General features: G+C 53.0%; 1 protein-coding gene across 1 annotated transcript in view; it reads left to right on the plus strand.

Moving 5' to 3' along the window:
* LOC132389239 (calcium-activated potassium channel subunit alpha-1-like) overlaps positions 1-14,616 on the plus strand; it is a 237,099-nt gene that overhangs the window by 179,198 nt on the left and 43,285 nt on the right. The window contains exons 10-15 of the mRNA XM_059961733.1: positions 199-354; positions 3,842-3,951; positions 9,128-9,196; positions 9,944-10,030; positions 13,029-13,105; positions 13,738-13,822. Of these exons, the coding sequence (XP_059817716.1) occupies positions 199-354; positions 3,842-3,951; positions 9,128-9,196; positions 9,944-10,030; positions 13,029-13,105; positions 13,738-13,822 (584 nt within the window). The remainder of the gene's footprint in view (positions 1-198; positions 355-3,841; positions 3,952-9,127; positions 9,197-9,943; positions 10,031-13,028; positions 13,106-13,737; positions 13,823-14,616) is intronic.

The following is a 14,616-nucleotide window of genomic DNA, read 5'->3' on the forward strand; positions in this document are numbered from 1 at the left end:
ACTGTGGGAGGGGTGGTACTGAGTGAGGGCCACACTGTGGGAGGGGTGGTACTGAGGGAGGTTCACACTGTGGGAGGGGTGGTACTGAGGGAGGGTCTCACTGTGGGAGGGGTGGTACTGAGGGAGGGTCTCACTGTGGGAGGGGTGGCACTGAGGGAGGGTCACACTGTGAGGCTGATATGACATGATGGTGAACAGGGGTACCTGCAGAACCTGCCGAGCTGGAACCTGGTACACCGGGATAGTGTGATCTGCCTGAACGAGCTGAAGATGGGCTTCATCGCACAGAACTGTCTCTTGCCAGGCTTTTCCACTCTGCTCGCCAACCTCTTCATCAAGAAATCTCAGGTGGAGGTAAGGAGGTGGGACTTGGCATGTTTGATGACGGTCTGATATGTGGGAGAGGACACTGGGTTTCACAGTGGGTAGCAGTTAGCGCAAGGCCATTACTGCTTGTGGAGTCCAAGTTCAGGGTCGATTCTGCCGCTGTTCTGTAAGAATGCGTGGTTCATTGGTTATTGTAAGTCATCCTCTGATTAGGTTAGAGTTAATCAGAGCTGTTGGAAGTTGTTGGGTGGGGCAGCACGAAGGGGCAGAAGTCCCGACTCCCTGCTGGATCGCTAAATAATTAAACATGATGTATGAAGTAAATTGGTGTGTGAACGTGGCATGATGTCATCTTCCTCAGCACAGCCCTCTCACCCCAACACGTCTGTCACACTGACCTCTCTCTACACACCTGGGCATCAGCAAATCTGGAACTGCCCCCCACCTGTTCACATCTGGATATTCACACACTCTCTCCTCTGTTCACATCTGGATATTCTCTCTCTCTCTCTCTCTCTCTCTCTCTCTCTCTCTCTCTCTCTCTCTCTCTCTCTCTCTCTCTCTCTCTCTCTCTCATGTTCACATCTGGATATTCTCTCTCCTTTGTTCACATCTGGATATTCTCTCTCTCTCGGGTTCACATCTGGATATTCTCTCTCTCTCCTTTTTTCCACATCTGGATATTCTCTCTCTCTCTCTTTTTTTCACATCTGGATATTCTCTCTCTCCTTTTTTTCACATCTGGATATTCTCTCTCTCTCTCTCTCGGGTTCTCATCTGGATATTCTCTCTCTGTTCACATCTGGATATTCTCTATCTCCTGTGTTCACATCTGGATATTCTCTCTCTCTCTCCTTTTTTCACATCTGGATATTCTCTCTCTGTTCACATCTGGATATTCTCTATCTCCTGTGTTCACATCTGGATATTCTCTCTCTCTCTCCCCTGTGTTCACATCTGGAGATTGATTGCATTTCCTCCCCCTCATCCACACCCCCACCTGCCCCCAGCACACACATCTTGTGATTTCATTTTACGAAGGGTCCTCAGAGAGTTCATCAATAGAGTGAAGGGAAATGGAACAGACAATGATGGAGGTCTACTGAGTAAAGTGAGAGACCGAGGAAGTAGGATCGTAGGATGGCACCCAGGAACAGCCTGATCTAAATGATGGATCCAACAAACACTCTGTTGGAAGTTCAATCCTAGATTTCTATGTAAGGTGTCTTTGTACGTCCTCCTGTGTCTGAGTGGGTCTCCTCCCACAGTCCAAAGATGTACCAGTTAGTAGGTTAACGGGTCATTGTAAATTGCCCTGTGGTTAGGCTAGGGTTAAACCCAGGCTGTGGGACAGGGCAGGTTCAAGGGCTGGAAAAGCCTATTCTGTGCTATATCTCTCAATAACTAAATAAGTTTCATCTAGGCAAGGCGGGTGTTAGCATCCCACCAGAGGATGGGGCCAGGAGATTGGGTGGGTTTGGAAACTTCCGTTAAAAAGACAGATGTGAGTTCATTCCTCACCAAACCCCTGGGATGGGGAGGAGGGAGTTGAAAAGATCGCAATTATCAAGCACCCAGCAGGAGGCGCTGTTGTTGATTATAACAATTCGCAATTTCATTTTATTTACTTATGCACAAGGGGAACAGTCTGGCCCCTGCCATCTCACTGTCCTAAAGTTTGAACAAAGAAATGCCATTTTTATATGGAAAGAGAGTAGTTGGATACAGATATTGACCAACTGGTAACCTCGTGTATGTTCAAATTCCTTACTTGCATTATCAATCACCAAGCAGAATACGGTAATCAACATCATTATGTGCCATGTTGTATGACATCATCATCATGTGCCATATGACATCATCATCATGTGCCATTTTGTATGCCGTAGGTGATCACGGTCTTTCCATGACCATGATTGTTCTTGGCAAATTTTCCCACAGAACTGGTTTTCCATTGTCTTCTTCTAGGCAGTGTCTTTACAAGACGGGTGACCCCAGCCATTATCAATACTCTTCAGAGATTGTCTGCCTGGTGTCGGTGGTCACATAACCAGGACCACTGATGCCAGGCATATAACCTCCGGGGAGTATTGATAATGACTGGGGTCATCCATCTTGTAAAGCCCAGCAGAAGGCAATGGCAAACCATTTCTGCAGAAAGATTTGCCAAGAACAATCAGGGTCATGGAAAGATGTGGTTGCCCACATAATCGATACATAGTGTTGATGATAATGAGGAATAAAAGCAGTCCTTAAGCCCAGGGGAACAGGCTTTCCTCCTTTTGTATTTTCTGCCCAAAGGGAGAGGGGAGAAGAGAAAATGTCTGGGGTTACTGAGGGCCTTTGGTTTCGCTGGCTGCTTTATGCAACGGAGACAAAGTCCACGAAGGACAGACGGGTTTACCGGATGTGATGAGCTTAGTTCAAAACTCCGCAGTTTCTTGCGGTCACATGCAGGCCAGTTGCCGTACCAACCAAACTGCAATTCACCCAATTAGAACGGTTTCTATGGCACATCGATAAAAACAGGTGAAAGCCAAAGGGAACGTGCCAGATTTCTTTAGCCTCCTGAGGAAGGAGAGGGCTGGTCAATTCTCTTTAGCCTCCTGAGAAAGGAGAGGGCTGGTCAATTCTCTTTAGCCTCCTGAGGAAGGAGAGGGCTGGTCAATTCTCTTTAGCCTCCTGAGAAAGGAGAGGGCTGGTCAATTCTCTTTAGCCTCCTGAGGAAGGAGAGGGCTGGACAATTCTCTTTAGCCTCCTGAGGAAGGAGAGGGCTGGTCAATTCTCTTTAGCCTCCTGAGGAAGGAGAGGGCTGGTCAATTCTCTTTAGCCTCCTGAGAAAGGAGAGGGCTGGTCAATTCTCTTTAGCCTCCTGAGGAAGGAGAGGGCTGGACAATTCTCTTTAGCCTCCTGAGGAAGGAGAGGGCTGGTCAATTCTCTTTAGCCTCCTGAGGAAGGAGAGGGCTGGTCAATTCTCTTTAGCCTCCTGAGGAAGGAGAGGGCTGGTCAATTCTCTTTAGCCTCCTGAGGAAGGAGAGGGCTGATCAATTCTCTTTAGCCTCCTGAGGAAGGGGAGGGCTGGTCAACTCTCTTTAGCCTCCTGAGGAAGGAGAGGGCTGGTCAATTTTCTTTAGCCTCCTGAGGAAGGAGAGGGCTGATCAATTCTCTTTAGCCTCCTGAGGAAGGGGAGGGCTGGTCAATTCTCTTTAGCCTCCTGAGGAAGGAGAGGGCTGATCAATTCTCTTTAGCCTCCTGAGGAAGGGGAGGGCTGGTCAATTCTCTTTAGCCTCCTGAGGAAGGGGAGGGCTGGTCAATTCTCTTTAGCCTCCTGAGGAAGGAGAGGGCTGGTCAATTCTCTCGGCCGTGGCTTGCAGGTGATTGGACAGGGACGAGGGTGAATGGGAGATGGGATGGGTGAGTGGTCGAGGAGATGGGTGGATTGGGTGAGGGGGAAGGCCAGTGACGTGGGACTGGAATACTTTCTTTATATCCTGAACTCTCCGTCTGTTTCCAGCATAAGACAGGAACCTGGCTGGATATCTACCAAGAAGGAATCAGCCAAGAGATTTTCACGGAATATCTGTCGGACGCCTTTGTGGGGATGTCATTCCCTGAAGTGTGCCAGTGAGTGACCCTCCCCACCCCCAACCCCTGCCCCTGGTGTGCCAGTGAGTGTCCCTCCCCACCCCCAACCCCTGCCCCTGGTGTGCCAGTGAGTGTCCCTCCCCACCCCCAACCCCTGCCCCTGGTGTGCCAGTGAGTGTCCCTCCCCACCCCCAACCCCTGCCCCTGGTGTGTCAGTGAATGACCCTCCTCACCCCCAACCCCTGCCCCTGGTGTGCCAGTGAGTGACCCTCCCCACCCCCCAACCCCTGCCCCTGGTGTGTCAGTGAGTGACCCTCCCCACCCCCAACCCCTGCCCCTGGTGTGCCAGTGAGTGACCCTCCCCACCCCCAACCCCTGCCCCTGGTGTGTCAGTGACTGACCCTCCCCACCCCCAACCCCAGCCCCTGGTGTGTGCCAGTGAGTGTCCCTCCCCACCCCCCAACCCCTGCCCCTGGTGTGTCAGTGAGTGACCCTCCCCACCCCCAACCCCTGCCCCTGGTGTGCCAGTGAGTGACCCTCCCCACCCCCAACCCCTGCCCCTGGTGTGTCAGTGACTGACCCTCCCCACCCCCAACCCCAGCCCCTGGTGTGTGCCAGTGAGTGTCCCTCCCCACCCCCAACCCCTGCCCCTGGTGTGCCAGTGACTGACCCTCCCCACCCCAAACCCCTGCCCCTGGTGTGTGTCAGTGAGTGACCCTCCTCACCCCCAACCCCTGCCCCTGGTGTGTCAGTGAGTGTCCCTCCCCACCCCCAACCCCTGCCCCTGGTGTGTGTCAGTGAGTGACCCTCCTCACCCCCAACCCCTGCCCCTGGTGTGTGTCAGTGAGTGACCCTCCCCACCCCAACCCCTGCCCCTGGTGTGTCAGTGAGTGACCCTCCCCAGCCCCAACCCCTGCCCCTGGTGTGTGCCAGTGAGTGTCCCTCCCCACCCCCAACCCCTGCCCCTGGTGTGCCAGTGACTGACCCTCCCCACCCCCAACCCCTGCCCCTGGTGTGCCAGTGAGTGACCCTCCCCACCCCCAACCCCTGCCCCTGGTGTGTCAGTGAGTGACCCTCCTCACCCCCAACCCCTGCCCCTGGTGTGTCAGTGAGTGACCCTCCCCACCCCCAACCCCTGCCCCTGGTGTGTCAGTGAGTGTCCCTCCCCACCCCCAACCCCTGCCCCTGGTGTGCCAGTGAGTGTCCCTCCCCACCCCCAACCCCTGCCCCTGGTGTGTCAGTGAGTGTCCCTCCCCACCCCCAACCCCTGCCCCTGGTGTGCCAGTGAGTGTCCCTCCCCACCCCCAACCCCTGCCCCTGGTGTGTGCCAGTGAGTGTCCCTCCCCACCCCCAACCCCTGCCCCTGGTGTGCCAGTGAGTGATCCTCCCCACCCCAACCCCTGCCCCTGGTGTGTCAGTGAGTGACCCTCCCCACCCCCAACCCCTGCCCCTGGTGTGTCAGTGAGTGACCCTCCCCACCCCAACCCTTGCAATGATGGCAGCACTTGTCCAAGGCTGCTGGGGCGGGACAGATGCTCACTATCAGCTGAAACCTCCGGTCCAAGTGGGGCACGAGGGTAGGGAGGTAGGAGACTGGGAAACCAGGTAGGTCATCAGAGAAACATAGTTACGATGTTACATTTAGTTGAATAGGGAGAGATCCAGTGAGGAAAATGACTGTTGGTACTGGACAATATAGTTATTGTCAGGCGTAGCGAGGTGCAAAGGGAAGCGTAGTTTTGCATGCCCTCATATAGATCGTCCCACTCTGAGCTAAGCAATAACAATGCAGGACCCGTTACACCATCACTGCGCCTGTGACATGGGTTCAGCTCCCAATACAGTCTGTAAGTGTTATGTGTACTCAGAGCAAGGACGACAATGGAACAGCAGGATTAAGTGATTCTGCTGAGTCACGTCAATATCGGCAACTTGCATCGTGGGGGCAGTGAACTGGGCCTGACGAGACAAGAACATGAGCGCTCGAGAGCCCGTGTAATGAAGAGAGTGTTTCCCGTGCACAATGGATACACCGCGCAATCGACCGGCCGCATCCTGCTAGCCACACGCTCGCATCTGGTTCAGTAAGGAGTTCCTAGGCTCTCTCCGTGGCCACAAGAGATTTTCCAGTTTCCTCCCACATTCCAAAGCCCTTCCCCCTCATCCCAATCCACCCACCTCCTCCACCCCTCCTCAATCCTACCTCTCCCGTCCACCCTTGCCCCGTCCAATCAGCAAGATGCCATGGCTCTCCTCAGGAGCCAGAGAAACATGTTGCAGGCACTCACTGCTCTCTGTGTTTTAAAAATATCTTGTAAACTCCTTTAAACTCTCTCCCCAACCGGAAATCTGTCCCGTGTCTGAGGCCTCCTTTGGTCAGGTTCAACCAGGATGCGTTCGAGCTGTCTATGGGATATGCAAGCCGGGCAGAACGATACGGAGCAAGCTTCCCCTCTCCACATAGCTGACGAACCCAAAGGAATGGCAGAGACTGACACAGTTTGGCACCAGCAGCACCGCAGGAGTTGCCAGTCAGTGGTGAACTCAATATAGGACTGCCTTAGGGACTCCAGCGATGGATTTTTACTCCCGAAGCCTTCCCCGTGAGAAGGTAGAGCCGCAAGGCCGTGGAGTTTGAGATCAGAGTTTTCCTTCTCCGAGATGAGCAGCCAACCACGGCTGACGAACCCCATCTGCCTGAAGCGACTGGTTTTAAGGCCCCAGTTACCTGCCTTTGCCCCCTCTCCTGTCAGTAGAAAAGGTTCCACCGGGCTTAGTAGCTAAGCCACACGTGAAGGCCAGGAGCTGGACTTGGTTGTCAGAGGATATTTGAGGCATATGCCATTGGGAGCATTTAATAGGAAGTGGAGATTGTCCCCATTACCACCCCCGGCTATAACCCTGTAGTGTGTGACGTTTCCAACCAGGAGATGGAGTCTGACTATCTACCTCTCAGAACTTTGTCAGGTGGCCCCCTCAGCCTCTGCTGCTCCCGGGAAAACAACTGAGGTTAGGCGCTATGCTGGTGTAACGGTTCACAGTGCACTAGTGCGTGGTTGTGTAGCGGTTCGTGGTGCACTAGTACGTGGTAGTGTAGTGGTTCGTGGTGCACTGCTACGTGGTAGTGTAGCGGTTCGCGGTGCACTAGTACGTGGTAGAGTAGCGGTTCGCGGTGCACTAGTACGTGGTAGTGTAGCGGTTCGCGGTGCACTAGTACGTGGTAGTGTAGCGGTTCGCGGTGCACTAGTACGTGGTAGAGTAGCGGTTCGCGGTGCACTAGTACGTGGTAGTGTAGCGGTTCGCGGTGCACTGCTACGTGGTACTGTAGCGGTTCGCGGTACACTGGGTACGTGGTAGTGTAGCGGTCTGGTGCACTATTACAGCTCAGAGGTTAGAGTTCAATTCTAGTGTCACCTGCAAGGAGTTTGTACTTTCTCCCCATAACGGGATCAGTTTCCTCTGGCTGCTCCAGTTTTCTGCCACAGTCCATAGACGTACGTGTTGTGTAATTAATATTTCAGTGATATTTGAGTCATCTTGTGGATATTTCATTCTAGCTTGCTTAAATAATTCACTACAGGTTATACGTGGAAAATATACGTCACCACACTACCATGTGATAGGTGTGAGCCTCACTTAATGTAAACTCAAAGTTAGATCAAAACTTTCGTCTCCTGTGCTTCCTTTGAATTAGGTGAATGTTTCGAAGTTACTGACTAGAGTTAGTGAGTTGTGGGCATACCATGCTAGTGCCAAAACCATGGCAGCACTCGTGGGCTGCCCCAGCACATCCTCGGACTGTGTTGGTCATTGACACGAGCAAAATGTTTCGACGTTTCAATGTACATGTGACAAATAAATCTAATCTTTAATCTTCGTCCTGACGAAGGGTCTCGGCCCGAAACGTCGACAGTGCTTCTCTCTGTAGATGCTGCCTGGCCTGTTGTGTTCCACCAGCATTCTGTGTGTGTTGTTCTAATCTTTAAATCGTCTGATTGCGGGGTTTGCAATACACCTGTCAGCCAGGTGAGGGCAGTGCTGGCCAGCTTTCAGAGCCCTGTATCGCACAGTTTTCACTGCACACTGTCCACGGAAAGATGGCTCGTGTCCCAGTGATGAGGGTATGGGGGACCAGAGACCAAGGGCAGGGGAATGGGATGAGCAGGGCTGGGTCAGTATCTGCAGGATGGGCCGAGGGCCCTTTATTGCACTGAGAACCTCTCTGATGTGTCAGCTTGATGGTGAATCGTAGAAATCGACAGCACAGAAATGAGACTATTCAGCCCATCTGGTCCATGCTAACCCTCATTGTTATCTACATTAATTCCATTTGCATGGAGTCTAGACCTTCCCAAACCTAGTACCTGTTATAACAAGTTCAGGACATGAGCTAGCTGCAATCTGATCAGCAGGAAAAAGGGACGTCCCAGGTCGTGAGGGAGAGAATATCGAGTAGTACATTGTGGGAGCACTGTAATCCCTGACACCAGACTGTAATCCTAACACTGGACTGTAATCCCAACATGGGACTGTAATCCTGACACAAGACTGTAATCCTGACACCGGACTGTAACCCTGACACCAGACTGTAATCCCTGACACTGAACTGTAATCCTAACACTGGATTGTATTCCCAACACCAGACTGTAATCCTAACATAGGAATGTAATCCCAACACTGGACTGTAATCCTAGCACCAGACTGTAATCCCGACATCAGATTGTAATCCATGACATTGAACTGTAATCCCAATGCCGGACTGTAATCCCCAACACTGAACTCGACAAGCTGTCTCTGCTCTCTGACCATAGCTGTACTTACTGTAATAAAGATAGTGGGTTGAAGCGCTGCTCTGTAGCTCAAGATTAACAATTGTTTAATTTATTTTCTGTACGCAAATGTAAAGGAGAACAAAATAATTGTTACTCTAGATCTGATGCAGTGGAAAGAAACTCAATAAGATGAAAGATACAATATAAACAATTATTATAAATGCAAAAAAAAACACTGAACTCGGCCTCACCCTGACACCAGACTGTAATCCCCAATACCGAACTGTAATCCCAACACCGGACTGTAATCCCAACACCGAACTCGGCCTCACCCTGACACCAGACTGTAATCCCCAATACCGAACTGTAATCCCAACACCGGACTGTAATCCCAACACCGAACTCGGCCTCACCCTGACACCAGACTGTGCTTCACTCCACAGGATTTGCTACCTCAAACTGAAGCTGTTGCTCATCGCCATTCAGTACCAGACAGGTGCAGAAACGGTCAGGTAACGCAGCCCTCGGAGCGTGCCCAGCTCCCAGCTTCCACCCCTGGGTGGTGGTGGGGGGACCCTTGGGACCAGTCAACTGATCTTTGAGCTGGTTGCCTGAACCCAGAGCCTGCTGAGCTTCCAACAAGCCCCTTTACCCATCTGGTCATATGACTCTGGCATTGCTGGTCATGTGTTCCTGCTAGTCTAGTCACGGTGACCCAGTTTATCTGGTCATGTGATAACTGGCCTGGCTGGTCAACTGACCACTACTTGTCACGACGATGCAGGCAACCTTGTGAACAAGAACTATGGGAGTGGGACCCAGTCACTGACACACCGTGAACGGCCTCAGATCCCTGGACAGGGACTGTGCGCACGTTTCAAGGTGGGAGGTGTCTGTGCAAGCCCATCTCCAGTCAGTCAGGGCTCCGAGCAGCATCTGGACATGGAGAACTCCCTCCGGTGGGGTGGGTGGAATGTTATTCAGGGTGAATAGTGGTGTGTGTGTGTGTGTGTGTGTGTGTGTGTGTGTGTGTGTGTGTGTGTGTGTGTGTGTGTGTGTGTGTGTGTGTGTGTGTGTGTGACTGTGTGTGTGTGAGAGAGACAGAGTGTGTATCAGAGTGTGAGAGTGTGTGGAAAAGAGTGTGTATCGGTGTGTGAGTTTGAGAGAGTGTGTATCAGGGTCGTGGGAGTGTCAGTGTGCCAATGAGTCCGGTGCACTGTGATCCGTGCCTGATCCCAGTATCCCCTCTCTCCCTGCAGTATCGTGATAAACCCAAATGCCAACATCCTGATTGAGGAACAAACCCTCGGCTTCTTCATCGCCAAGAAACAAAGCCACGTACAGAAGTGAGACATACAGCAGCCACTTGAATGTACCCACCTATCCTGACCCTCCCAGAATGCATACAGGGAAAAGATTGTCGTGGTTCTGTGAAGTGTGACTCTCTCTCAGTACCACCCCTCCCACAGTGTGACCCTCACTCAGTACCACCCCTCTCAGTGTGACCCTCCCTCAGTACCTCCCCTCCCACAGTCACCCTCCCTCAGTACCACCCCTCTCAGAGTGTGACCCTCTCTCAGTACCACCCCTCCCACAGTGTGACCCTCCCTCAGTACCACCCCCCCTACAGTGTGACCCTCACTCAGTACCCGCCCCTCCCACAGTGTGACCCTCCCTCAGTACCACCCCTCCCACAGTGTGACCCTCACTCAGTACCGCCCCTCTCACAGTGTGACCCTCCCTCAGTACCACCCCTCCCACAGTGTGACCCTCACTCAGTACCTCCCATCCCACAGTGTGACCCTCCCTCAGTGTGACCCACACTCAGTACCACCCCTCCCACAGTGTGACCCTCCCTCAGTACCACCCCTCCCACAGTGTGACCCTCACTCAGTACCTCCCCTCTCACAGTGTGACCCTCCCTCAGTACCACCCCTCCCAGTGTGACCCTCTCTCAGTACCACCCCTCCCACAGTGTGACCCTCACTCAGTACCTCCCCTCCCACACTGTGACCCTCCCTCAGTACCACCCCTCCCACAGTCACCCTCCCTCAGTACCACCCCTCCCACAGTGTGACCCTCACTCAGTACCACCCCTCTCAGTGTGACCCTCCCTCAGTACCTCCCCTCCCACACTGTGACCCTCACTCAGTACCACCCCTCTCAGTGTGACCCTCCCTCAGTACCTCCCCTCCCACAGTCACCCTCCCTCAGTACCACCCCTCTCAGAGTGTGACCCTCTCTCAGTACCACCCCTCCCACAGTGTGACCCTCTCTCAGTACCACCCCTCCCAGTGTGACCCTCTCTCAGTACCACCCCTCCCACAGTGTGACCCTCCCTCAGTACCACCTCCCACAGTGTGACCCTCCCTCAGTACCACCCCTCCCACAGTGTGACCCTCCCTCAGTACCACCCCTCCCACAGTGTGACCCTCCCTCAGTACCACCTCCCACAGTGTGACCCTCTCTCAGTACCACCCCTCCCACAGTGTGACCCTCACTCAGTACCACCCCTCCCACAGTGTGACCCTCACTCAGTACCGCCCCTCCCACAGTGTGACCCTCCCTCAATACCACCCCTCCCACAGTGTGACCCTCCCTCAATACCACCCCTCCCACAGTGTGACCCTCAGTACCACCCTCCCACAGTGTGACCCTCCCTCAGTACCACCCCTCCCACAGTGTGACCCTCTCTCAGTACCACCTCTCCCACAGTGTCACCCTCCCTCAGTACCACCCCTCCCAGTGTGACCCTCTCTCAGTACCACCCCTCCCACAGTGTCACCCTCCCTCAGTACCACCCCTCCCACAGTGTGACCCTCTCTCAGTACCATCCCTCCCACAGTGTGACCCTCTCTCAGTAAAACACCCCTCCCACAGTGTCACCCTCTCTCAGTAAAACACCCCTCCCACAGTGTCACCCTCCCTCAGTACCACCCCTCCCACAGTGTGACCCTCCCTCAGTACCACCCCTCCCACAGTGTGGCCCTCACTCAGTACCACCCCTCCCACAGTGTGACCCTCCCTCAGTACCACCCCTCCCACAGTGTGACCCTCTCTCAGTACCATCCCTCCCACAGTGTGACCCTCTCTCAGTAAAACACCCCTCCCACAGTGTCACCCTCCCTCAGTACCACCCCTCCCACAGTGTGACCCTCTCTCAGTACCACCCCTCCCACAGTGTCACCCTCCCTCAGTACCACCCCTCCCACAGTGTGACCCTCTCTCAGTACCATCCCTCCCACAGTGTGACCCTCTCTCAGTAAAACACCCCTCCCACAGTGTCACCCTCCCTCAGTACCACCCCTCCCACAGTGTGACCCTCCCTCAGTACCACCCCTCCCACAGTGTGGCCCTCACTCAGTTTGACTCTCCCTTCATTCAGAGTTCCACATTCTCACCACTCTCTGAGTAAAGAAGTTCTTACTCAGGTTACCTTTAAATATTTCACTTTTAACCCTTAACCTATGACTAGTTCTAGTATCACCGAACCTCAGTGGAAAAAGCCAGCTAGCATTTACCGCATCTATACCCTCATAATTTTGTATACCTCTATCAAATCTCCCCTCTTCTCCTACTCCCTGGGGAATAAAGTCCAACCCTATTCAACCTTTCCCCATAACACAGGTCCTCCAGTTCCGGCAACAGCCTTGTAAATTTTCTGTGTACTCTGTCAATCTTATTTATAATTTTCTTGTCGGTAAGTGACCAGAACTGCAGATAGTTCTCCAAATTCGGCCTCACCAAGGTTTTATACAATTTCAACATAACATCCCATCTCCTGTACTTGGATGTCTGAAGGCCAACATGCCTCTGTCTACCTGTGTCACACTTCCAAGGGAAATAAACCAGTAATCCGAGGTCGCTCAGTGCTACCATTCACTGTGTAAATTCTGCCCTGGTTTGCCCTCCCAAAGGGCAGCACAGTACACCTCATTCAAGATTCAAGATTGTTTCATGTCATTTCCAGTAAAAGGAGACCAAAATAATTGTTGCTTCAGATCTGATGCAGCACACAAGAAGACAGTAAGATAAAGAAAAATCATTAAAACGCAATAAATATAAATACATAAGATAGCCTATATACATAGATCGATTTTCTGTCCATAAAGTGCCGCAAGGCTGAACACAAGCTGACTGACAGGAAATAATGGTGGAGAGGTGGGGTTAGTGGGGGGAGGTGCTGGTCAGCCTCACTGCTTGGGGAGAGGAACGGAAGCTATTGATCACATGGGCCCCTGGGGAGCCTCGCTGTAGATTCCTGGGTGTTCGTGGGTGGGTGGGGGAATAGGAGGAATTTGTCTGACTGCAGTCTCTTTCTTCTTTCTTGGTCTGGGCCGACAGGGCAAACTTCTACTGCAACGAGTGTCACGGTGACGTCCACAACCCCCGGTGCATCGGGAAGTGTACCTGCCACAAGAGTGAGCCACTCCGTTTCTGCGCGCTCCCTTCCGCAGGGCATCCGGGTTTCCCCACCTCCCCGCTCTCCGCCCCAGCACTCACCCCTGTGAGGCCCTTCCCGTCTCCCAGCACTCGGAAAGCTGAGGAGGGCAGCCTGTCACAGGCCCTTCTGCCCTTCAGGGTTATGTTAGTTGTCGCAAACCCATCCTAATCCTGTGTACTGGTTTTTATTTAGCGGTTCGGAGGGTGTGAGCGTGAGTGATTGAGTGGGGGGGGGGTAGACTCTCCTCCCAGTAGTGGCAGCTCACGAGGGGTACTCGGCCCACGTGTGGGTCAGCTGCCTCCCTGACCCACATTGGGGTCTGTTCCTGCTCCCGTGCGTGCCTTTACCCCGTGGGGGATCTGCCCCTGTGCCTGTCTCCAGAATTTGCCACAGTCATGTAGCAGTCAGCTCGACTTTATTACAGTTGGAGTGCAGGGACCGATCCCTGTGTCCTCTGTAAGGAGTCTCTGCGTGGGTTTCTCCAGGAGCTCCGGTTTCCTCCCACTGTCCAAAGGCGTACCGGGGTCGTTGTAAATGGTCCTGCGATTAGGTTCGGGTTAAATCGGGGTTGCTGGGGATCTCTAAATGAAGATATTCCCGGCTTTGCAGAGTTGAGCAAGGACAAACCGCTTGATGGCGCCATTCGAGTGCAGTCGTTCGGGGTTCTGCCCAGGCAAATAGCCTCGACCGAATTGTGAGTCCGGAGCATTCCAGACCGAAGGCAGCCGTACTCGAGCCGTAACCACCTTCCCTCCGCTCTCAAACCTCCCGCCAAGGCTCACTCACTCACTCTCTCTCCCACCCTCTGCCCCACACAAGGGAGGGAGTCTCCACACCCCTAGACCTAGAGCATGCTGCTGAATTAACCCCTTGCCCCTCAGTACTGCCTCTTTTTTATACAAAGGTTAGGGGTTACAATACAGTTAATGAGTTCTAATGAAAATATGGTTTTACCATCTATAACACACCTAATTCCCTGGGAGGGCTCACTGTTCCTGGAAATTCCCTTCTCTACCCATCATGATCACATGCTCCCTCTCCAAGTGTATACACTGGGGATTTCTATGTTCTATATACATAATAGCTAAATTTACTAAATCGTGCAAAAAAGTAGTGAGGTAGTGTAGATGGGTTCAATATCTGTTCAGAAATCGGATGGTGGAGGGGTAGAAGCTGTTCCTGAATCGTTGTGTGTCTCTCTAGGCTCCTGTACCACCTCTCTGGCGGTAGCAATGAGAAGAGGGCATGTCCTGAGTGGTGAGGTTCCTTAATGATGGACTTTTTGCGGCATCGCTCCCTGAAAATGTCCCAGACGCTCTGGAGGCCAGTGCCCATGATGGAGCTTACAACTTTCCGCAGCTTTCTCAATCCTGAGAAGTGCCCCCATCCCACCATAGCGGACGGTTATACAGCCAGTTAGACTGCTTTACTGAACCTCCTCAAGCTCCTGATGCTACTGTCATGCCTGCTTTGTAATTGCATCTCTAT

This window comes from Hypanus sabinus, unplaced genomic scaffold (genome assembly GCF_030144855.1).
Source record: "Hypanus sabinus isolate sHypSab1 unplaced genomic scaffold, sHypSab1.hap1 scaffold_511, whole genome shotgun sequence".
Lineage (NCBI taxonomy): Eukaryota > Metazoa > Chordata > Chondrichthyes > Myliobatiformes > Dasyatidae > Hypanus > Hypanus sabinus.